This window comes from Excalfactoria chinensis, chromosome 4, assembly GCF_039878825.1.
Source record: "Excalfactoria chinensis isolate bCotChi1 chromosome 4, bCotChi1.hap2, whole genome shotgun sequence".
Lineage (NCBI taxonomy): Eukaryota > Metazoa > Chordata > Aves > Galliformes > Phasianidae > Excalfactoria > Excalfactoria chinensis.
In genome coordinates, this window is record NC_092828.1 from 20,840,857 (window position 1) to 20,863,102 (window position 22,246).

General features: G+C 41.4%; 2 protein-coding genes across 8 annotated transcripts in view; one reads left to right on the forward strand and one right to left on the reverse strand.

Annotated features, from left to right (window-relative positions):
- Nucleotides 1–3,479: 3,479 nt before the first annotated feature.
- Nucleotides 3,480–9,008, reverse strand: LOC140251439 (toll-like receptor 1). Of its 3 annotated transcripts, XM_072335219.1 has the most exons (3): nucleotides 8,931–9,008; nucleotides 8,555–8,815; nucleotides 3,480–5,520 (listed from the first exon to the last, which is right to left on the reverse strand). In XM_072335219.1, the coding sequence occupies exon 3, from the start codon at nucleotides 5,460–5,462 to the stop codon at nucleotides 3,504–3,506; it is 1,959 nt and encodes a 652-aa protein (XP_072191320.1). In that variant the 5' UTR covers nucleotides 5,463–5,520; nucleotides 8,555–8,815; nucleotides 8,931–9,008; the 3' UTR covers nucleotides 3,480–3,503. The 3 variants fall into 3 exon arrangements, with proteins under 3 accessions (XP_072191320.1, XP_072191321.1, XP_072191322.1); XM_072335220.1 differs by lacking the exons at nucleotides 8,555–8,815; nucleotides 8,931–9,008 and adding an exon at nucleotides 8,305–8,544; XM_072335221.1 differs by lacking the exons at nucleotides 8,555–8,815; nucleotides 8,931–9,008 and adding an exon at nucleotides 8,060–8,272.
- Nucleotides 9,009–9,251: 243 nt separating this feature from the next.
- Nucleotides 9,252–22,246, forward strand: part of FAM114A1 (family with sequence similarity 114 member A1) — a 33,339-nt gene continuing 20,344 nt past the window's right edge. Inside the window, exons 1-5 of one of the 5 annotated variants that reach the window (XM_072335100.1) lie at nucleotides 9,252–9,339; nucleotides 11,444–11,793; nucleotides 13,121–13,205; nucleotides 21,265–21,378; nucleotides 21,555–21,661. In XM_072335100.1, the coding sequence (XP_072191201.1) occupies nucleotides 11,452–11,793; nucleotides 13,121–13,205; nucleotides 21,265–21,378; nucleotides 21,555–21,661 (648 nt within the window). In that variant the 5' untranslated portion in view covers nucleotides 9,252–9,339; nucleotides 11,444–11,451. Of the gene's footprint in view, nucleotides 9,340–11,443; nucleotides 11,794–13,120; nucleotides 13,206–14,670; nucleotides 14,741–21,264; nucleotides 21,379–21,554; nucleotides 21,662–22,246 lie in introns of those variants that run through there. The other 4 variants (XM_072335101.1, XM_072335102.1, XM_072335103.1 and 1 more) reach the window with 4 other exon arrangements.

A 22,246-nucleotide genomic window follows, 5' to 3' on the forward strand; every position in this document is an offset into this window, starting at 1 on the left:
CCCCCAAGTGCATCCTGACTTCCATTCTGTCCTGGTTTGGTCTTCTCTATACATATGACTTAAACATATATAAAATCTTCTTTGCTTCATTCTGTACATTTTCTGGGCTTTGAAGGGTGAACTCCTATGTTATCAGTTCTGTCTGTTGATATTATTGTGCATGTGAAAATAGCATTCCCGCAAGTCACTGAGATGACTAGCCAAATGCCAGGAATCTGCTGATATGGTATCTGACATCAGAATATATTTACATACACCCTTTTCGGATATGTGGAATGCATTAGCACTTACAGCTTTCTGTGTAAAACCAGCCATGGATACACATAACCTGTGTGCATGGAAAAGGGCGGCTACTTTCCCAAACACACAGGTATTAGTGCCATTAGGTATGAGAGGGTGACATGGGATGTGAGGTTAACACGTGGCCCTACACATGGGAAAAGATTCTTCTTGGACTGAAACTGTTTTTATATAAAATGTTCAGAGTTATGGCACAGGCTAAAATAATTGTTTGGAATACCCTGAGATATCCCTAGAGAAATCTTCTCCCCTGCAGAATCTGAGAAACTAGATGCAGCAATTGACAGCACACGTCGCTGTTTTGCCAATTATCTGGCACACAGCATAGACAAGAGTGTAACAGTATGAGACCTTCTGATTTCAAAGTACCAGATTTAGTATTTCTCCACTCTTATCACAAGCCTCCTTTTCTAACATAATTCACTCAAGCATATAGGACATATACCACAGACCTGTAATTCCATATTTCGGTCATGCCAGAGGTATATCTAGTTCACAAGGTCTTTCCAAAATGGCAAGCAAATCCCAGCTAAAATCTTCCACTCCTAAAAGATATCTTTTCCAACAAGAGGTGTGTGCTCTCACCTGAGCAGAACGAAGGACTCCAGGTGCACTCTGCCACTTTCGGAGGGTATTCCCCTCTCCCCCAGCCAGCAGGAGAAGCCAATCAAGTTCTTAGTTTCAGCAACTGCTGACTGAAACTCTGAAGCTTTTGAAGCTGCAAAGGAAATGGGCAAATCATATTAAGGTTGTACATCTTCAGTTGCCTGAAGATTATATGAGTCATACACTGAAGTGCTAGTTGGAGGGGATGAAGGATGTACAGAAAACATTCACTTGCACATTCATGAATAAAATGCCTGCAATTTGATGGTAGGTTTGTTGTGTTCATTTTGAGGCTAAACGGAACAAGACATCTAAAAGCTTGGAGAGGTGCTCACAGTTCCTGATTTCAAGTCAAGAGATCTCAGCCTGCTCAGACATCATTAAGAAAGTCACAATTAAAATATTTTGCAAATAATAATTGAAGATGGAAGGAGATAAAAAGGCAGAGCTTCAATAGGGATTTCATTTCAATATATCTTCTCTCTCCTATGATGAAAATGTTTGGAAACGTGTTCTGTCTTGAAGACAGAACACCAAAAATACAGGTAAAGTAGCCTGAAACATCCCTATACATAATAGCAAACTTTGTTCTTTTGACTCCACAAAGAGGAGGTTTTATCAGTTGTCCCAATACATTGCAGTTTTTTGAGCTTCTGACAGGTTACTGCCTTTCTGGTTAGGAAGGCATAGCTGCACTGCAAAAGATACTGTTTCCACCATAAACAACAGATTCTTAGCATCACGGAATCATCTAGGTTGGAAAAGACCTTCAAGATCAGGTGCAAGTTTCAACTTGACCTACCAAGTCCTCTGCATAAACCATGTCCCTTAGAGCCTTTGTGGGAAAAAAGCAGATCACAGCCTGAACAGGCAAATAGCCCGTGAGGAAGAGCTCATGTTAGCTTGAGAACACAAGTGAACTGCCTCTAGCTTCTGTACGTAGAAGAAACTTGTTTGTGAGAAACTGCTCTGTAGCTGTAACTAAGTCTCCTTGCTTCCTGTAAATGGCCTTGACTATCCTGGCATGTGATGCTTTATTAGCTCCTGCTGTTATATACATATATGGCCCTGGTACTAAGAATGGCTAGCAGACACCTTGCAGGCCTGCTGCCACTAGTATCTGCTGAGGGCAACCCCAGGGTGGACATTATAGTGGACACTGTACCAGTCAGCCACAACTGGTAATGGGGACTTGATGAAGACTGACTGTCCAGCTGCCCCCAGCAATGTGAGTACTTCTCTATTAAACTGATGAATGTTAACTTGCTGTACACTGAGTTTTACTGAATGGACTCAGCTCATCGATCCAGCCTGTCTAGATCTTTCCACAGAGATTTCCTAGCATGAAGCAGTTTCACAGTGCTGCCTAACTTGGAGTAATCTGTGAACACACTGAGGGCACACTCAATCTCCTTATCCAGATCATAGATAAAAACATGGAACAGAACTGGCTCCAACACTGAGTTCAGGGAATGCAACTGGTGAACAGGCACCAACTGGAATGAGCTCCAGTCACTGTGACCCTTGGAGCCTGATCATCCACCCAGCTCTTCACCCAGCAAACCATGCCCCTCTCCAGAATACCCTGGGAAACAGTGTCAAACACTTTACTAACATCCATATAAATCATATCCACAGGCTTTCACTCATTAATTTCTCTCATTTACTATGCAGATCATCTCATTATAGAAGGAGATCACAGTGCTTCGATAATAAGCTTAAAATGAGATACACATATAGGAAAAATAAAAATATAAAGCTAAAGAAAAGGAGGAGGTAGAGAAGTCAAGTTTCTCAAGATGCAGCCAGTGATAACGAAGGCATGAAGGCAATTCTTGTGACACCTTCTTTGTTTCTTTCATCAAGAGAACTCTTTGGGCCAAGACGGTACCAGGAGTCAATTACAGGATGGGAAGTACATCTGTCCACTCACTACTATTTCCTGGCAGCAAACAAGAAAAGGAAAAGTAGCTCCTCCATATTTTTCTTTTCAAAGAAAAAAGTCCCTCTTCTTTCCCCATCCAGCCCTCTTTTCTGACATGGCCATGCCTGGCCCCTTGTGCTGGATATTCAAAGTCCTACACCTGGGTCCCATGCTATAAGTTTCACAGTCTGAGAAAACATTACCCAAAACCATCTCAAATGCTGAACTTTTAGACATCTTCTCAGGATTCATAATTGTACTCCCTGCAAATTAATTTTAATGAGAGGTCCTGTGACCAAGATGTCTAAGCTTTGTGATTAATGTAGATCTCTTCAGTCACCAGCAATTCAGGCACTCTTCTACATGACTATGTCAACTGCTTAAGATTTCATTCTGTTGAGAAAAACAGAATTACAGTATTTCAAGGAAGGCTTCAAAATCCATATCTAAAATCTATCTTTCTGCCCATTTCAAGTGACTCGTAGTAAGCTGGCCTGAATTTTTCACGTACTGACTAAGCATAACCAACTATCTAGAAACAAGGTTTTATAATATGAAATTAAGTATCTTGAAAAACAATGGAAATCATCAAGTGTTTATTGGTTCACAAATGGAAAAAAAAAAAATCAAGGAGAAGAAGAAACTGCATTATAAAGACTTTTATTATCTTTCTTCACACTTCTGTTCTGATCTGTTCATCAGCCACTGACAGATGGATGCTAATAGCCGCCCTCAGGTTAGCCCAGAATAGGGCACGCTTGCTCCTCTCCTTTGGCCACTCCAGGTAGGTTCTCTTTGCCATGAGAGCCTTCAGCTTGTGGTACCTCACAGGGATAACATACGGAGGGATCGGCTCCAGCAAAATCAGGATTAAGCTGTTGGAGTTCTCACTGAACAACTTGTGATGGGCAAAGTACAGCTCGTAGTGACACCACTCGCTCTGCACAAAGTTGGGGGACAACACAAAGATGGACTTGTAGCTCTTCTCAATGCAGTTAATGATATTCTCCACAATGCTTTTGCCAGGGATGAAGTTCCTCTCGTGCTGGCACAGCTGGATGCAGCCTTCCCCCTTCTCCAAATTGGGGATCAGCTCGTTCTTCACCCACAACGAATCGCGTTCACTGTAGGAAATGAAGGCATGAAACTGCAGAGCGGTTTCCCGCTCCTCGGGGCAGTCGTGCCAAGCTCTCCGCTTCGTCTGTGTCCACTGCCACAGCATCCGCACGTACCATGGCACATCCAGGTAGATGCACAGAAAGGCCACCACAGCCACCAGCACCAGGGTCACTACTAGAGCTGTCACGAGCAGCAGAGTTGTGTTACAAGCAAGCTCGGTCAAGTGGAAGTCCTTCAGCTGCGTTCCGCTCAAGTCTTCTGGGTACTTGCACACGTACGCCGCTGGCCAGCCGGACAGCTTGCCCCCAGACTGCCTTTCCAGGCGCAGGAAGTCCTGCAGCTCACACGAACACTTGAACGGGTTTTGCCCTGCTTGTAGCTCCTTCACGCTCGGGCAGCTCTCAAAGAAGTGGGCAGAAGGGGTGAGGATCAAATTCCTCTCTATGTTCAGGATCTCCAGGCCCGTAAAGGCCCCGCACCCTGGCAGGTCGGCCAGCCTGTTGGATGCCAGGTTCAGCTCCTGCAACGACTGCAGCTCAGCAATGCCCTTGGGGATGCTGGCAATCTGGTTGTTTTGTAGGTCCAGTTTGTTGATACTGATGGGCAAGCACTCAAACACGGACTCTGTCAGCTGGTTGGAGGACAGGTCCAGCTCTGAGAGAGAATCAGTCCACTGGCAGCGCACCTCAGCTCTACCGTTACGCAGCAAGTTGCTGCTCATGTCCAGATACCTCAGTGATCTCATATGGCTGGTCATGAAGCTCACCTTGGAAAGGCTCTCAAATTTATTCCTATGCAAAATAAATGTCTCTAGTTGAATTAGTTTGTCACAGTTCTGAAAAAGCAGATCTGTTAAATCATTCTTTGCGAAATTTATGTATCTAAAGGGACTGTCAGATGAAGGACACACCATATGAATTAACTCAGATTCAGCTATTGTCAAGGCTGCAATGTTCATGTTTGCAAATATGTTATAAATGTCATCCTGTGAAAAGTACATATCTGTGATTAAAACCTTATTCAGTGTAAGTGCTTTCATGGAAGTGTCTGAATAGTCGAAGTGAGAACTTGTGACATCCCCCTTTTGTGTTATGTTGTTGATATTTAAGTATTCAATGGATGAGTACCATACAGCCTGAAGGACTTTAATAAAATTTTTCCAATCCACTGACATATTTGTCAGTGTCAGATTTTGTAGCCTGGAGCCTTTTCTAAAATTATGTAATAAAATTATTAATCTTCTTACATTGTGATCTGTGATTTCTGACAATGATAGGCTTTCCGTAGTATTTTCTATCACAACCCAACCAACATTAGTTTTGTACTGCTGATTATTGGTATATGAGGGTGGAAAGCTGTAGATATTTTTGTCCAGACCAACTTCTATAAAACTGTTAGGAACAGATGTAAAGAGTTCATTTTTCATAGCCAGGCCAATATTGCTCCAAAAAGTGAATGAAAACAGATGGTTGTAAATAAAAAAGTTCCTGAGATATCTTGTATTCCCTGCCATACTTCCTTATGGTTCCTTGGAGATGCTCAGCACTTATACATCCATCTTCATTCTAATCCTGCAACAACAATAAAAAAGATCGTATCATTAAGCAGCTATTCAACAGGTTTCATAGAGACTGATTTTTTTAAGGTTCCAATTTGCTGTCTCTCCCTTTGACCCAGAGAACAATGAAGGCCCTTACGATCTCAGGAAATACATTTCTTATTGACTACTGTAATTTCTATTTGGCAAAATCTGCCATGTTTAATAAAGAGTCTGCTTCTTTCTTGTTTGATTTCATAATTGTTGATATGTGCTAGTTACTTATGGAATTACTGCTGTCATTCAGTGTACCACACAGCCTCCTCACAACTGCAGGACACTCTGACAGGGAAGTATAACATCTGAGGTCAGTACAGTCATCCTCTACCCAGATTCTCTGTAAAAGGATATGAACTAGACTCAGCTGACTTTTTTTAACATACACTTGTGACTACAAAACCTATATTGCAACAGAACAGGGAGACAGTAGGAGCTGCCATTCATTGGAGGAATAGAACCTCTGTATCATTAGCCATTCCACAGGCTTTCTTAGAATTGCACTACCGGGTCTAGAATGCACATTCTCCTTGACATTACACAACTTACATTAAGATATCTCAATGCTTCAACAAATAACTGACTGGCAAGATATATGCAGATAAGCAATTCAGTGGGCTATGCAAATCAAATTCACAGGAAGAACCTGTCCTGTTGTTTAAGGAGAGATCAAAACTCAGGTTTGAAGAATTTGTCCCGTATGAACTCAGTATGAAGTGACTAACTTCTATGTACAAAATAATACAGACTGCATTAAGCTAGGATCAATAAGTATAAAGACACGCACTTTGCAAGTTACCAGTGTAACACAAAACTCAAGTGCTAGAAGTATCTTTCATAATGATGAAACATACTATCAGTTAGACCTAATCTTTAACTGTAGGAAAACTACTTCAATTGTATCACTGTGACCCCCTTAATTATGACCATAGCGCAAATCCGAAAAGAACGTTACTTGGCCAGCTTTTCTGGGCAAGTTTACTGAACATAAACAACACTCACTCTCATTTTTTACCTGTACACTTAGAGGATATCACACATTTGCTAATAAATTTTTATGGAAAACATGATCTATTTCCAAATAAAATGCAGAATATAAAAATATGCTGTTTAGCTAACTAGAAAAAGCATAAACCCAATAAAAAACAGAACTTTCTTACCCAAAATCCCTGCTCTCCTACAAAGCAGAAAATGTGTTCAGGAAAAGACAAAGAGAAAACTTGCTGTCGTTCTATCCTGTTGTGTAACAATACTTAGAAACACCTTTCCTTTGTATAAAACTTGTTTGTGCCATCTACTGACAGCTTGAGAAATAACAGTTCTGTTTCTCCAGATGCTTTTTCCAAATAGAACATTTATATAATTTCCCCATGATTATTAGAACTGTTACTGGACTGGGTGTTTTCACTCTTTGTGACAGGGTAAGCAGGAAAAAAACCCAACAACCAGCACTTTTACCGATTTTCTTTCTTCATCACATTAATATGAAAGTAAGTACTTATTTTGAGCAAGTTTTACACCAGAATTCAAACATCTCCCTCTCTTAATAACAATTAAGGCCATTGTATTATTCTGACCATTTTTTCCACTTAGCTCTATGTATTTAGTTGCCAAGTTTTTAGAAGCACGATATGCCTTACTCAATTCCAATTTAATAGTAAGGGAAGAACCTCTCTCCTGTTCCAGCAGTGTTGTAACTGGGTTAAATAGTGGACTTTTGAATTACAACAGAGGAGCAACTTGAGTATTGAATGCTCAAGCACTTGTGTTATTGTCCTGGCAAAGACATAAACCAGCCCCTCTGTACTTCCATGTAACATTAGTCAGAAATTCCATCTTAGGAAGGTCTAAATATGGTTCTAACTACCAAGGAACTCATCTTCCTTTTTGGCTTAGCATACTACAATTTCATTCACAATTTAGCATGTTGATTAACATCTAAAAATGTTCCATAAATCAGGGCCCATTACTGGTGAGCATGCTGGCCACTGGCATAGTTTGAGATCTCCAGCTCTGAGTACATTCTACAAAGATAGGTTTAAGCACATGTTAAACAGCAAAATAAGGATTTTACTATAAATTGCACATCATTAGCTCTCATACTTACCACTCTTGTGCAATCACTAGAAGAAGATGAATAAATTGCCCAAATGTTATGCATACTTCTGTGCCTTGATAAAAGTAGTCAGATTAAGTCACGCAATGAAGTTGCTTCCTTCCACCTTTTCTTTAAACTTATATATTCACTAAAAGGCAAGTATTTTTCAGAGATCCCTTCCAATCTCTATGATTCTGAGATTTTTCTCAGAAACCTATCAAGGGCTCTTTTAGAAGGCAACGACACTCAGTGTGATAACCAACTTCAGTGAAATCCAAGGTGGAGAAGAGAGGTTCCATCTCTATCACTCCTTTCCTATATCAACTTTTTGTTCCAAAAACCATTTCTGACATCATTGCAGTGAAAAAAAATACAAGTGAAATTCATTACCGGCAAGTGAAAGTAAAAGAAAACTTACTGTAAAACACGAGTGCTAAAGTCAAATAAGTCAGTCAGCAGTTCAGGAAACTAACCCAGCCTTCTAGCCCACAGGCATACACACACAGTTATAATGTTCATTTGTCCTTAAGTAACTTTCTATAACAATATTCATTAATGCTGTCTTCCATTTCTAAAACGTGCATGGATTCATACAGAATCTGCAAGCTGACACTTCAAGATCTGTTTCATAGTCCAGATTACAGTTCACGATGGGGAAAAAACCTTATCCTTCTGCTGAGCTTCATCCAGTAGAATTCTTCCTAAGACAACATCTTTACTCTTCCAAAGATCCCATTAAAAAGCAGAGGCAAACCCTCAAGCTCACTCCAGAGTTCTCAATAGATTCATCTCCTGAATTATCAGGAAAGGCACCAGAACGGGCGGCATGCCCCGATACTGACAGACTCACTGAAACTCCTCAGACATCAGCGTGCAATTTAGAGATACAAGCGCTCGTTCTGCTGTCACCCACCTTCATGGGGAGCTTCAGAGATCTGCTTGGTAAGGGCGTCGGTCTCGCGGCTCCATCCCTATCTGTGAAGCAGCCCTCTGAGAAACTGTGTTTGTTTTGTGACCTCCCGCAGCAGCCCTCCTCAGTGATTCATAGGATGTGTTATTACGCTTCCTGGGGCAACAGCGAATAACTTTCTTCAGCAAAGGAAGTCTGGCGGCAGAAGCGATACTGCAATGAACCCTGTAAACTGCTGATCGCAGCGAAAGGGCACGGATTGCCCTAAAAGGAGGCAGAAAAAAGAGGAAAAAGCGTGAGGGGCGCTGCTGGAATTTTGCGTCACGCCTTCGAGCGACTGGGCTGCTTTTCCTGTAAGGGCCGGGGTGCCAAGGGGCACCTGAAGGCGAAACCGCCGTTGTTTAACTCTGCAGCCACCCGCTTCCATCGGTGTTCAGCTTTGTTCTGAGGAAGGATCGAATGGCTGCACTCGGTGTTGCTCGCAACACCTCGCTATGCTTTATCGCTCCGACGCCGCCGCCGCCGCCGCACTCTCCCTGTCGGTCCCCTCAGGGTCGTGGCGGGACGGCGCAGCGCACCCAGCCGCCAGCCGGCACCTCGCGGCGGCCCTTTAGCTACGGACGGCCGCCTCCGAGGGCCGGAGGGAGAGCGGCTGCAGAGCCCGCCCTCGGCGCGGCCCATCCCGGCCGTCCCGCCGCGCCCGGCCGGCGCTCCCTCCTCCCCCCACTGCTGCCGACGTGGCGGGGCGGGGACGGAGCCGGGGGCGCGCCGCGACGGACTGCGGAGCGGTAAGCGGTGCGGCCGTTTGTGCTTTTCTTGCTGCCGCTTTTGAAACCTGCTGCGGGCCGCTCACTGATAGCTCGAGCCCGGAGGGTTTAAGCAAGAAAAAAGAAAGAAGGGGGAAGCTGCGGGTTCGAGGGAGCGGCTGTCCCCCCTGCTTTGAGCTGGGCGCGGGGGCAGGTGGCAGCCGGCAGCCGGGCCGGCTCCCAAGGAGGGCGAAGCGGCAGCGGCTGTCGGACGGGAGGGCAGCGCTGTGCCGCTGCGCATCGCGAGGGGGGCCGGCGGGTGGCCGATCGCCGCGGCGCTGCTCCGTGCGGGAAGTTCGGCACGTTGCGCTGCTCCCCTCAGCTGAGCGGAGAGCTGCAGGGCCCTTGGCCACAGCGGTCCCGAAAGATGAGCTACTCCGGCAAAAATGTGTTTGTGTGTGTGATCCCTTACATGCTGCACTGCCGCTGGGTGTTTGCTGTCCACATCCATCCCATACAAAACTATGATACGCGTATCTAAAGGTTTTACTGGCTTTAGTAGAGGGCCGTCCGAGGTGATGCAAATAGAAACGTATTCATTAGGTGTCTCTCTCATTGCAGAGTGAGTAGTGTTAAAACTACAGCCGTGGTTGCCTACATTACCTCCACTGTATAGAATTTGCAAAATTTTAATGGAAAACTGCCAAGGCTTGTTGCAAATGCAGAGATACTGGTGTGTAAACACATATTTTCTAAAGGTAAAATAAGTTCCAGTGTAAGCCAAAGTAATCTAAGTGGCATCAACTGCTTATTTATTGATGACTCCTGTTCACTGATCCCAAATGCTATTCTTGGTGCTGTTCAAACAGCTGATCAACATCCAAATTAGATAAATGGGATGCTAAGGCCACAGATGTGCAGGATTCCACAGATTTTACTAAGTTCCACTAGTGTAAATACACGCTTGTCAGGCAGACTTCTAAATCCCTGTCATATTCCACTTTTCACCTTCTTTTTCTGTTCTTCTAGTACCTCAGTCCTTCAATGAGGTACTTTGGACTGTGTCAATTTCAGTGGGAGTTAGTGAAAATGCAGCGTCTCCAGACAGATGGCTTGAGTTCATTTTGTGCCATAGAACTCTGTGTGTAGACAAGACCTTGCAGTAACAGCTCTCTGTCAAGGTTTGTTTTTCAGGTACAGTGCCAGGCATGCTGCTGTTGTCAACAAGTAAATAGTGGTAATCACTGCACAGGGCTTTTGGACTCTGTCACTGCCCCTCCTTAGACAGCTGCAGAACTTGCTCAGTGCCTGGATCCTTGATCTACAGAGGACAGCATTGTAGAAAATACTTTGTTGGAAGATGTGAAGTAAATAAGGGAAAATCAGTTTTAAACTTGGAAAACCAAAACCAACAGTAACTGTACCTCATGCAAACTTACCTTGGCTTCAGAGATGAAGTTCAATCGCACAGCTTAATTCTGTTTTAGTAATTCTGAATACCTGATGTTGTAGAACAGGTGAGAAGCATTGCACTCCCCAGCCAATAAGCCTTTGAGACAAGAAATACAGACTGTGTTAGAGATGGATGCTTCCTGTCTATCAAATGGCTGCAGGGACCATGGCCTGTCGTGTGTTCAAATTATTTCCCTTCTCCAATACATTAACGTTACCACAGCTTTAGTCTCACTGTGTTTTTCTCAGCTTCTTGTCATCCTCCTCACCATCCATCACCTGTCTCTAGGAACCTGTGTAGGTGAAAGTGATGAAAAAGAGAGTAAGAGCTGCATGACCATTGTGTTCCAGATCCCATTAACTGTTGGCATTTCTTGTATATCTAATATAGAACATGTGCAAGCTCTCATAATTGACTTCTCCAGACAAACAAACAGCCTTTCTCCAACACCAAGCAGTATTTTGGAAGACAAACTAATAGTGCTTCTCTTCGTACTTGCATGCAGTCCTGCATGGTAAATAGTCTTTTGAAAGTAATCACATCAGGGCTAGTGTGACACATGTACCACAGGGCTCCGTGTGTGCACGTAGGCTATGTTGTTTTTCAGCAGTAGCCTTTGGGAAGCAGTATATGTTTTATGGTCGTTCACCTGTTCGTAGAGTCTGAAAACACTAACTTGTTTTCTCTGTTCAGAATTGAAAATGTCTGAAGACTTATGTGATGGCATCCCATCTGAAGGAAAACCTGAAGTAATGGGAACACCCAGCACTGATGTATTGCCTCAGGAGTCAGTACTGCACCCTGTGGAAGCTGAGATCCTGCCTGCATCCTCACAAGATGAGCAGGGACAGGCCACTCAGAGTGCCAGTGATGGACAGAAGGGAGATGTATTTATTAATGAAAATCCTTTGACTGAAGAGATAGCTGAAAGTCTGCCTTCCAATGGAGAGGTGACTGAAGACATGCCCACTGAGTGCATTGAGACTGTAAGCCTCGATACAGAACCTGAGCCTGAAGAAACACCACCTGAACAAAGTAGTTCAGTGAGTAATGCTTTCTTCCGTAGAAGCCCTCCCCTCCCTGCTCTGTAAGAACAGAACTTTGTAACACACTTGCACCGTTCTTTACAAAATCCTAGGGAGTTAAGTACAGCGAACCTTCACGAGGATAGAATCAGTTAGATTGCATCAGCAACATTTGGAGGTAGGAACAGCTGAATCTCTCTTTGCTGGTATGATATTAATTTGATCTTGTTAGCTAGGTCACAATAAAGCTATGCCAGAGTCTTAATAAGAACCTAGTCCATTTTATGTAGCTCTAGTACTCCTATGATTTTGTTATCTGTTTTCCTGTACAAGTCCCCTTCGTTCAGCTCACAGAACAAACCTTGAAGAGGACAGAATTTAAGATGCATCTGCAGCACTGAGTCTTGTGCTTTCTCATTTTCACTGACTTCACAAAAATAAAGTTTCTTACACAAGACTCAGTGAAACTGACTTCCGTTGTTCCAAGCCAGTAGATTTTGCCTGTCTCTGGAAGACTTTCAGACATCCACAAATTGGAGAAGGTTAAAATACATTGGTTTAGTCCTTCCACTAGGGACAGAGACCTACCTCAAAGAGATGATGGGATGTATGCACTGCACAGTGCAGAGTTGAAGTATCCCAGGATACTTCATCTTTTTGGTTTTGAGTTAATTGTGCAGGGGTGATATGTTAATTGTGACTCAGACACCGGTTTCTTAGTAAGATTTAAACATGGAATAGTGATAGTGATAACTACTCACTCCCATACATTAATGGGAAAGTGGTCAGTGCCTCCTTGATTGAATACAGTTGTTAGAAATTCCCTGTTCCCATTTATCCATGAGGAGACTCAGGCAGAGAAGCCTCAAGCTCCCTGTAGAACTCAGAAAGAAGATGAGTTCCTGCCTATCTCAGAGAATAAGCATAATAAATTTGTATGGCTTCATAAGATATGGTGCCTGAAGAAATATTAGGACATCCATGAGGACATTTATGGCATTTTACGTGCTTTTGGGAATAGGTGCATGTTGAAATAGCCAAAGGAGCAGTGCCACCTTTGAGAGATGTGTCAGAGTGAGCTTGATGATCTCCGTTTGCCCCTGTAGGGAAGAATAGGTGAGGTGAGAACAGCAACAACCCTGCAGTGTTGTTAAAATGGTACTTTTACTCGTGGATTACTTTTCACAAAAAACTTAAGCATCTGTTAGAGGAACTGGTGGTGAAGGTTTTGTCAAGTAGTCATTCTGGGCAATTTCTCTGTATTTTCTGACTATAATCATTCTTCAGAAGGCATCACTGTATAACATGATTTTTAGTTGGTAGAGTAATATATCTGTTCTTACAGGCTGCAGATTCATCTAAAGCAAGTAGATGGGGAGCTTGGGGTTCCTGGGGCAAGTCTCTCCTGTCATCAGCTTCAGCCACAGTGGGTAAGTGTTTTATCAGTAAAGTTTGTGAAATAAATTAAATCACAGAATCACAGAATCACAGAATTATAGGGGTTGGAAGGGACCTCTAGAGATCATCGAGTCCAACCCCCCTGCCAAAGCAGGCTCCCTACACCACGTCTCACAGGTAGGCGTCCAGGCGGGTCTTGAATATCTCCAGAGAAGGAGACTCCACCACCCCCCTGGGCAGCCTGTTCCAGTGCTCCGTCACCCTCACCGTAAAGAAGTTCTTGCGCACATTCGTGCAGAACTTCCTATGCTGGAGTTTCAGCCCATTGCCCCTAGTCCTGTCCCCACGCACTACTGAAAAGAGACCAGCCTCGCCACTATAGCTCCCACACCTCAGGTATTTATAAACCTGGATCAAGACCCCTCTCAGCCTTCTTTTCTCAAGGCTAAACAGACCCAGTTCCCTAAGTCTCTCCTCATAGGGGAGATGCTCCAGGCCCTTCACCATCTTTGTGGCCTTCCTCTGGACTCTTTCCAAGAGATCCCTGTCTTTTTTGTACTGGGGAGCCCAGAACTGGACACAGTATTCCAGATGAGGCCTCACCAGGGCAGAGTAGAGGGGGAGGATCACCCATCATCATTTTAATGTCATTAGATACACCATGTTGTTTATTAAAGACATCTGAAGTTGGGAGTTCTTTACTTGACTAAGAATATTCCTAGATAGTTCTGTCCTGATTGGCTTAGCAAGCTGACAGTGTGCCATGACTTTTTTAATAGGACAAAGAACTTTCCTAAACTGTGTAACATGCCAGTGTAATAGGCTTGTTTGTATAGAGTGAGTTACCTCATTGTGGCTGCTTCACAGGAAGGATACATAATATGATACGGTGACTGTCAGTTTGTGGGTTTTGAAGCCAATGCCCTCCATCCCAGATTTGTGCAAGTATATGTTTGTGGTTTATGCATCATGACTTTTAATGGTACAGTATGAATTAACTTCTCAAATTATTCTGGCTTTCAATGACCCGCAGTGAATCTGTTAAGCTTTATCACACCAGAGTTCAGACAGTAGATAGAATACTAAAACACAGACCCTGTATTCTTTCTTTCTATGCACTGATTTCCAACAGTCTATCAGCCCAAAATGCACATATGAAATCTTCAGATAAAAATTAGTTGTTGCACATAAAAAACACACAGACAAAAAGTGAAACAAGCAATGCATAGTTCCCAGCAGGAACTATGATTTCCCACAGAACCTCTACTAAGCTGTTAGCTGATCAGTTCTCATCAAGGATACAAAGAACATCAAAAATTGAACCTAAGTGTATGGGAACTGCTGAGTCATGGTCTAAACCACTGACTGAGCACCTGGGGAAAGGACCCAGTCAGCCCTGGGAGCACAGGTGAAGGCAATTCAGCTGTGTGAGTGGAAGGGGTGGGGCTTGGCTGTGCCTCTTTTAGACCTCATTTAAGGGCTGACTGCCAGTGGGTGATGATTATTGTTTGGAGTTCCCTCCCTTGTGGAGTTTTTTTCCCCTGTGAGCCTCAGTCTTCAGAGATGGGTGAGCACCTTTGTCATTACACCTCCTGTATCGCCGTTCCACTGTGTTGATCTTTCTGATTGTTACACTAGGAATTCAGAGTAATTGCTAGTTACTGAACATGATGGATGTGATGGAGTTACTGGCTTTATGACCATGTGTAAGGTTAAGTAATTCTTCTGTCTGCTGCTTCTGTCTGTTCCTTAAAGAAAGAGGGGACTTCCCTATCATCTCTATTTTCACCTGCGCTCATCAGTTTCTAAGTATGTTTTTTTCTTCAGGCAGTCCACCAGTCAACATATCTAATAATCTTAGAATGTGTTTCTGAGATGTTATAGACTGATGTAAATAAAAGCTTCAGCTGAAAGGCAGTGTATTTCATTCTTCTCTTATGCCAACAGTCACTTTCACATAGTGATGTGGGCAGCTGGTTTTTAGAGCTGATTTTGGGAAGCAGAAATTAAGTGAGACCTGGATTTTTATCTAGATCAGTTTCTGAATTGCCCAGTGTGGCTCATCATTTGATTGCCAAAATGCTACTACTAGTGTGCATGGAATGATAGGAACACAAGGAATGTATAGATGGGTACCAAGGCATCTTAACTAGCTGTAGAGCGGTGTGTGTTCTCTTGTATTAAACCATAAATTTCAGCCCATCTCTTTTGGACTTGTAGAAGGGCCTGTGTGTTAAAACATTATTAGTAGATGGGAAAAAAGGTGATGCTTTCGCAGATTTCTGTGAACTAACAGCATTCTGAAACAAATTGGGCTCGGTGTAAATGACAGAAGAGGAACAATTACATGCATAAAAATAATTCTGAATTGTACCAGTTGAAATTGTAATGGGGATTAATTACTTCAGTTCATTTTAATGGTTGCAGCAATGGGTGTCTTGGAACACAACTCTTTCAGGAGACTAGTCTTCACTTCTGAGATAGCAATGTTTGCCTTCTGTATAGATTTTGTAGTGAACAGCACTGTAAAAGCTTCTAATGTTGCAAGTTCTAATATTACTTGTTACCAGATGGACATTGTTTCTGTAGACTTGCAGTGGCAGTCCTGTTGGAAAGGGTTTGGGACAGGTGTGTTGTATCCCTTCTTATTGTCTGCTTAATAGACAAGGTGTCCTATTTACAGCTGTTTTCTGCCTTTGTCTGTAAAGCTGCCAGTGTTGTATGTCTGTGAATTACTATGTTGTATTTTAAATCATCTTGTTTTTCTGTAGGCTATGTAAAGTGCTGATTCGTATACATCAAAAGTTCATTCTTAATTGACTATAAATACCATCCAACTGTGTCAACGTAACTAATTTTCAGTGGGTGTAAATATGCAAGGATTTTGATGCCTAGGCAGTATGACTTGATAAGATTGTGTGATGCAATGTTAAAATGGCCACATGAACACCGCCTATATATTTGCAACATTATTGTTATTTTAAGAAGTGTATACTTGGAGCAGATGGGGTTACCAAGGTGAAGGAGTATTTAAAGTCAGATAGGAAAATAAGAAATTAATTTTAAATTAATTTTTCATGTGAAAGGTTGCACCATGTCACAGCAAGGGCCTGTCTGCTATTTAGTTACAGCAATTGGGAAAGAGTCTGAGCAACATGTACGTACAGCAACACTTTCCTTCTTTTTCCATTTCCTGGAATCCACATCTCAGACACTTTGCCTCCCTGTGGTCCAGGTAGGGTCGAGTCCCCACATTAACATCTAATTATTTTGAATCTAACTATCCTGTACGAATTTATTAAATACAATATTCATTGAATGAAGCAGAAATCAAATTTACATTCTTGCACCCCACAGTCAGATATTGTTTCCATTTGTTTTTTTTCCTTACAAGATAGTCTAAGTCTAACATTGGATACTAAATCTTAATTAACATCACTTTTATTTTCTGTGAGATTGTATTTTGGATGCTAAATCAAGCACCCTAATATTTTAGGTCCAGTGAACTATATGTAACTCAAAATGCCACATGCATACTCTTATATTTGTTCTACGAAATCAATACAGCCAGTAGTAGTGTATAGGCTTACTTCCTAGGTGTTTGTTATGAAAATGCATGCTTGATCCTGTAAAGCATTTGCTGCCTGTCACCATCACAGACATGATGTGGGACAGCGTATACTACCTATCTGATCAGTATGGTAACCTTTAGCAAGAAACAGGAAAAAAAGAAGCTATTGGGAATTTCCTTAACCTTTCTTCTTTTTATTAAATACTTATTATTCCACTTTGAAGTTAGTGTTTAATATCTGAGCAGTTTAATCAATAACAGAGCAGCTTCATCTCCTATTCTACAGCAGAAAATGGCTTTGCTATGATTCAGATCATTTAAATATTGCTTATTGTTTTAGCGTAGCATATAGTATAAGGAAAGCTGCTTTTCTGGAATCAGACTTATTAACAACGCCTTCAGCATGTGATTTTCCTTTCTCTCCATGTCATTTTGTTTGTATAACCCAGCTTCTTGTCAAGTGTGACAAGTATTTCACATTCCTTGTTGGTTTTTTGTTGGTTTTCAAAATTAGACAATGTGAAAATAGCAGAACAGTTTGGGGTGGACTAGATAATGTATTGAAGCCTTAAATACATTCAACTTTTGCCAGATACTTTCTCCTTAAGACTGAACTGAAATTGTTGTTCAAGGATCTCAATCTCATTATCCTTCAAACTCAGATTTAGAGCTTCCAAACAAATCAGTGTTTTTACTGTGTGACTGTATGTTTGGCATTGTTGATTTAAGTTTCCAGCAGTAGTTTCCATGTAATTTGCATATTCTGTCCTTAACTAACACTACGTGCTGCTACTGATTGTTTTGGTGATGGTTTTGTCTTCAGTAGACCTTTGGCTTTGAACTGACTTCAGTGTTTTTTGGTCAAGGTCCCTTTCTCTGGAATTTCTGCCTGTGATAGGCAGGTGTGGCACTCCTGCATGCAGCAGGTTCCACAGTGCCTCCATAATGTCCCTGCCTGAGCCGTGCTTATGTCTGACACTAGGTGTCACACTAGGAAAGTTATTAGCTGTGCCACATTTACTGAGATGAAGAGTTTCCTTTTGTTTTTAAAAGGTGCGGGAAGTTTGCTTTTTCCATCTGTGGAGCCACAGAGGAGTTGATCCATTGCAGTAGTTGCTGGGAGAACAAAGTGGGAGAAGCAAGCTCACTGTGATCTTTAGATGCAACTCTGTAGTTACTATCATCATTTTAAGCTCTTTCTTTTAAATTGTACTGCTTAGTAATTATGCAATCCAGTTTTTAATTAACAGCTGATACAATTTATCAGCTGTTGGATTACTAGTACAATGGACTTACGGATTACTAGTGCAAGCTAAACCAGTCTAATGGCTAGCAGACACTGAAATGTCCTGCACCTCTCTTTCCTTGCATGTTTCTTCCTCTTCTGTGTGCCTTTCTGAAAACCTGATATAAACCTGTTATGCCAGTAAGAATAGCCTCCAGATTTATTGGCATAAGAATAACCTTAGAGAAATGGAAAAACTCATTTTCTGCCTCTTCGATGCCTTGAACCAATTTGCTGTGGGATGAGTTAAGTGCAAGGACAAGTGGAATGCAGAAATATAGGAAGCAGAAGGAGCAGGACCTCCCATACCAGCACCAAGGAGCCATTAGGTTGGCCTAGCTATAGCATCAAACCTTGAGCCTGAAGGCTTAAGTGATGCAAAATACTTTCTCAGTCTGTATTTGAAGCTTGTGACTTTTGTTTTTTTAAAAAGCAGCTTGTGTGCTTGAAAGCTTGTGGGTTTTTCTTCCCAACTAAGCTGTCTGCTAGCTCTAGGAAAGCTATTACCTTCTACAAGCCTTGCAGTTCCGTTTGCTTTCTTTATAATGTGTAATGTTGGAGAGGTTGAGATACAAAAAACTGTTGCAATAGCATATATGCCTATTACCATTTTATTAGAAACTTTTATAAATTCTGTAAGGAGATGTGGAAGCAGTTTCATTTCAGAGCTTAGTTAGAATTATTCATGATTTACAGACTGGATAGCATAAGTCTTATCAGAATCGAGCCTGTGCTTTTCTTTTAAACAGAAGGAAGATACTTTTGCTGAAGCCCTGAAGTGAATGGAGTGGCAGTTGGGTAGCCTGGAAGTGAGTGCAGACTGCTCCTGTGTGACCTGAGCACAGCTGCCTTTTCCACATACTTTTACACATATAGTGGAGCAATTCCCCCTAGCCATGTTCAGGTTCATCAGTTTCAGATGTTGTAGTGAAGGCCTTAATCTTTAGCTGAAGTGTTTAGATAAAGCTTCCCTCATTTATTTAGATGAAATTTTAATTGGAAGCCGACTGTGGTAGAGAGACTGTGGTAGCCAGGGGTAAAATCTCCAGCTCCTCCTCCCTCTGCGGAGTGCCTGGGAATATGAGGTTGACAGGGAATGGAGTTAACTGCAGAACGTGGCTGTGACTTCAGATGTGCAGTACTACCCTCCAGATCTGCTTGTCTGACTCTTTCAGCTCTGTAGGTGATCCAAATCTACTATGCTGGGAGGCTGAAGATAAGTGTGTCTGGTGTGAAGTGGGATGTATCTGACTAAAGGATTTGTGTTCACCTTGATCCAGCCTTGGGCAGATCATGCAAACTCAAAGATAGGCCAAGAGTATTGGAAGTGCTTGAGAAAGTTTCCTCTTCAAATGAAAGATGGCACTTAGCAAGCTGAACAAATAATATTCCACTGAAATTACCAGCAAAGAGAAAAAAATTGTGCAGGCAAGAAAAGCAAAGCCAACAACACAGAGAAGCAAACCACATGCTTACCAAAGCTCTTCCACCTTTGCTATTACAGAGGAGTAAATGAGATCATCTGAGGTGTTTCCAAGTTTACAGTATCAGTTTAGTTACGTTATGAAATAAACCTAAAATAGTCTGCTGCCACCCCCTGAAATGTAGGCTTTTCTCTCATAACCCTTCTATTTCTGTGCATTATGGAATCATGGATCATCATTTTCATTTCCAGCACAGCATGTAGTTCTATGGCAATTGTGCATGTGTGTTTTTACACACATGCTTTACAGCGCTGTGTTACTTCAGTTGCAACATTGTTTCCATCTGGCTTTGTTATTGTAGCTAAAGGTAATGTGCCATGCAGCTTAGTTCAGCAAAACCATTTGTAGTTGACCTAAAGGATTTTCTTGTTCTTGTGTGTGTAAACACAGCCTTGAAAATGCTATGTTTTATAAGGCTAGGGATATATAAGCTCATCTGCAAAACCATGATTTTTTACTTTTTTTTACAGTTTTACTTAATGTTAAATTTTTTACTTAATGTTTGATTATCAAGTCAAAATTTGTAAGCAATTTATGTCAAAGGAAAGAATGAAATTCTTTTGCTGGTTTAAAAACTTGTGGTCAGCAGTAACGGAAAGCAATGTGATACCAAATATCTTTTACTTAAATTTGTCAGCATGACTAGTAGTTATTTAAGTGAGTTTTGGTTATCTGATGAGTAAAGAAGTTATTTGGGAATCTATTCGTGCTAATGTTTTCATTGAACCAATTAAAATGCCCAGGAGATTGAAGTACTGCTCTGTCTAAACCCATTCTTCAGTATCTGCATCACAACAGACTTTACAAGAGGCAAGAAGTTACCCAGCAGTGACATACATTGCTGTGGCAGATAACCTGGCGTGTCCTTTGCTGTTGTAAGATGTGAGATAAAACAGACAGAGGCCATATTTTCTTTAGACAGGTGAGAGCATTTACATGCTTTGTCTCTCTATTTCAGTGTAAAACATCAGGACCTGATGTCGTTTTTCATACGAGTATAAACTACTTGTTTCTGACACTTTGTTCCTAAGGGAACATCTGTTCTTTTCTTTGTGTTTTCCTGCAGATACTCTGAATTTCTTTTATGCCATATTTCAGTAGTGCTGCCTCCCATATGGTTTCTGTAGCATATTTATTGTTGAACTTGTTGAGCATCTGATGTCCAACCCACATGAAAATCAAAGAATCATAAATTTAAGCTTTCCTTCTTCTTACTCCATTCCAAATAGTTTTGCCACATCTTTCTTGAGATTTTCAAGAAGAATATTTGTATGATTATACATACACGTGTATATATGTATACTTATATAAGATATAAAATGGAGCATCTGTATTGATGGCTCTACTGAAATTATTTGTGTACTTAAAGTTCAATTTGAGGTAGAAAGGCAAAGAAGTACTGAAGGGTTATTAATACTTTTTTCTGGGCAGATAATTAAGGTACTCTGTGCTGTTCTACTGCTGGAAATGATCAGCTTTGAAAGTTATACAGTGTGTGCACTGTACATGAAACATTTTTCATCCAGTGTTGTTTGTATTATATTTAAGCTTTATCATTTCTAGTCAGGTAATGTACTGGATGTAGGAGGACAAGTGAATTATTGACCTAGAAAACAAGCAAACGAGGTAGCTTCAATACTTACTCTGATTATGAGTTATTTTTGGTCATCATTCATGGTACATAAGGATGTTATGCGCTGTTAGGAATAAGTTTTCACATCATATCATCTAAAATGTGGTTTTTGCTGCAGGTCATGGGATAACAGCAGTAAAAGAAAAAGCGGGAACTACCCTAGGAATTCATCATGCGAGTTCAGCATCTTCAGAAGCAGCAGAGCATCCTGCAGCTGAACCATCAATTACACGTAAGTTCAAGTTCACTGAAGTCTTTGACACTTTTGACGCTGCCAAATTAATCCAATTCACGACACTTTAAGATTCTGATCACAGGATCCCATTTACTGTAATTTGTGACTTTCAGAGGTGAAAGGATGCTGTAGCTTCATCCCTTCTTAATTTTCTTTTTGTTGTTGTTTGTTAGAAGCAGAAGATTCTCCTGACCAAAGCTCTTCTGAGAATATTCCTCCTTCCCCTTCATCTGGATCTCGTGGGATGTTGTCAGCTATCACTAATGTTGTACAGAACACAGTGAGTTGTTTTGGTGGCCTTCTCTTCTCTAGGGATTTTCTATCATTTTTAGTTCAGTGTGGGTCACGTTTAACAATTATTTTTTTGTTAGGTTGTAGGTCTTAGTAAAAACAGCTTTCTAATAAGCCTATTTAAAGTTATTTATACTGAAACTGTAATCATTAGCCAATGGAAATTCATTTTCAACATAGCTGAAAAATTGTGAGCGTGGGATAATGCTAGTAAAAATACACAGGAAAAACAATTGCATTTCTATGGATGCCTCCATATATGCACCCATATATTAGAAGTCAGTTTGAGAAGGCAGTCTCATTCTGTTCATGGTAGACTTTGGCTCCATATTTTTCTTGCCTAAAATGTTCCCAAAGTCTAGCTGCTGCTTAAAATAAAAGTGGTACTATTCTTAAAATTTTCATTGTCAACAAGTGTTTTATTTCTTCTTGTGTGAGGCTTTTAATTAACTACAAATATTTGTACAGTTTTATTATTTTTTTCATTGAAAACGTATTCAGAACAGTGAAATGTAATTGTATGGGCACAGAAATGGGGAGCTGAATGTCCTAAGATGGTGTCAGCAAATCTAAT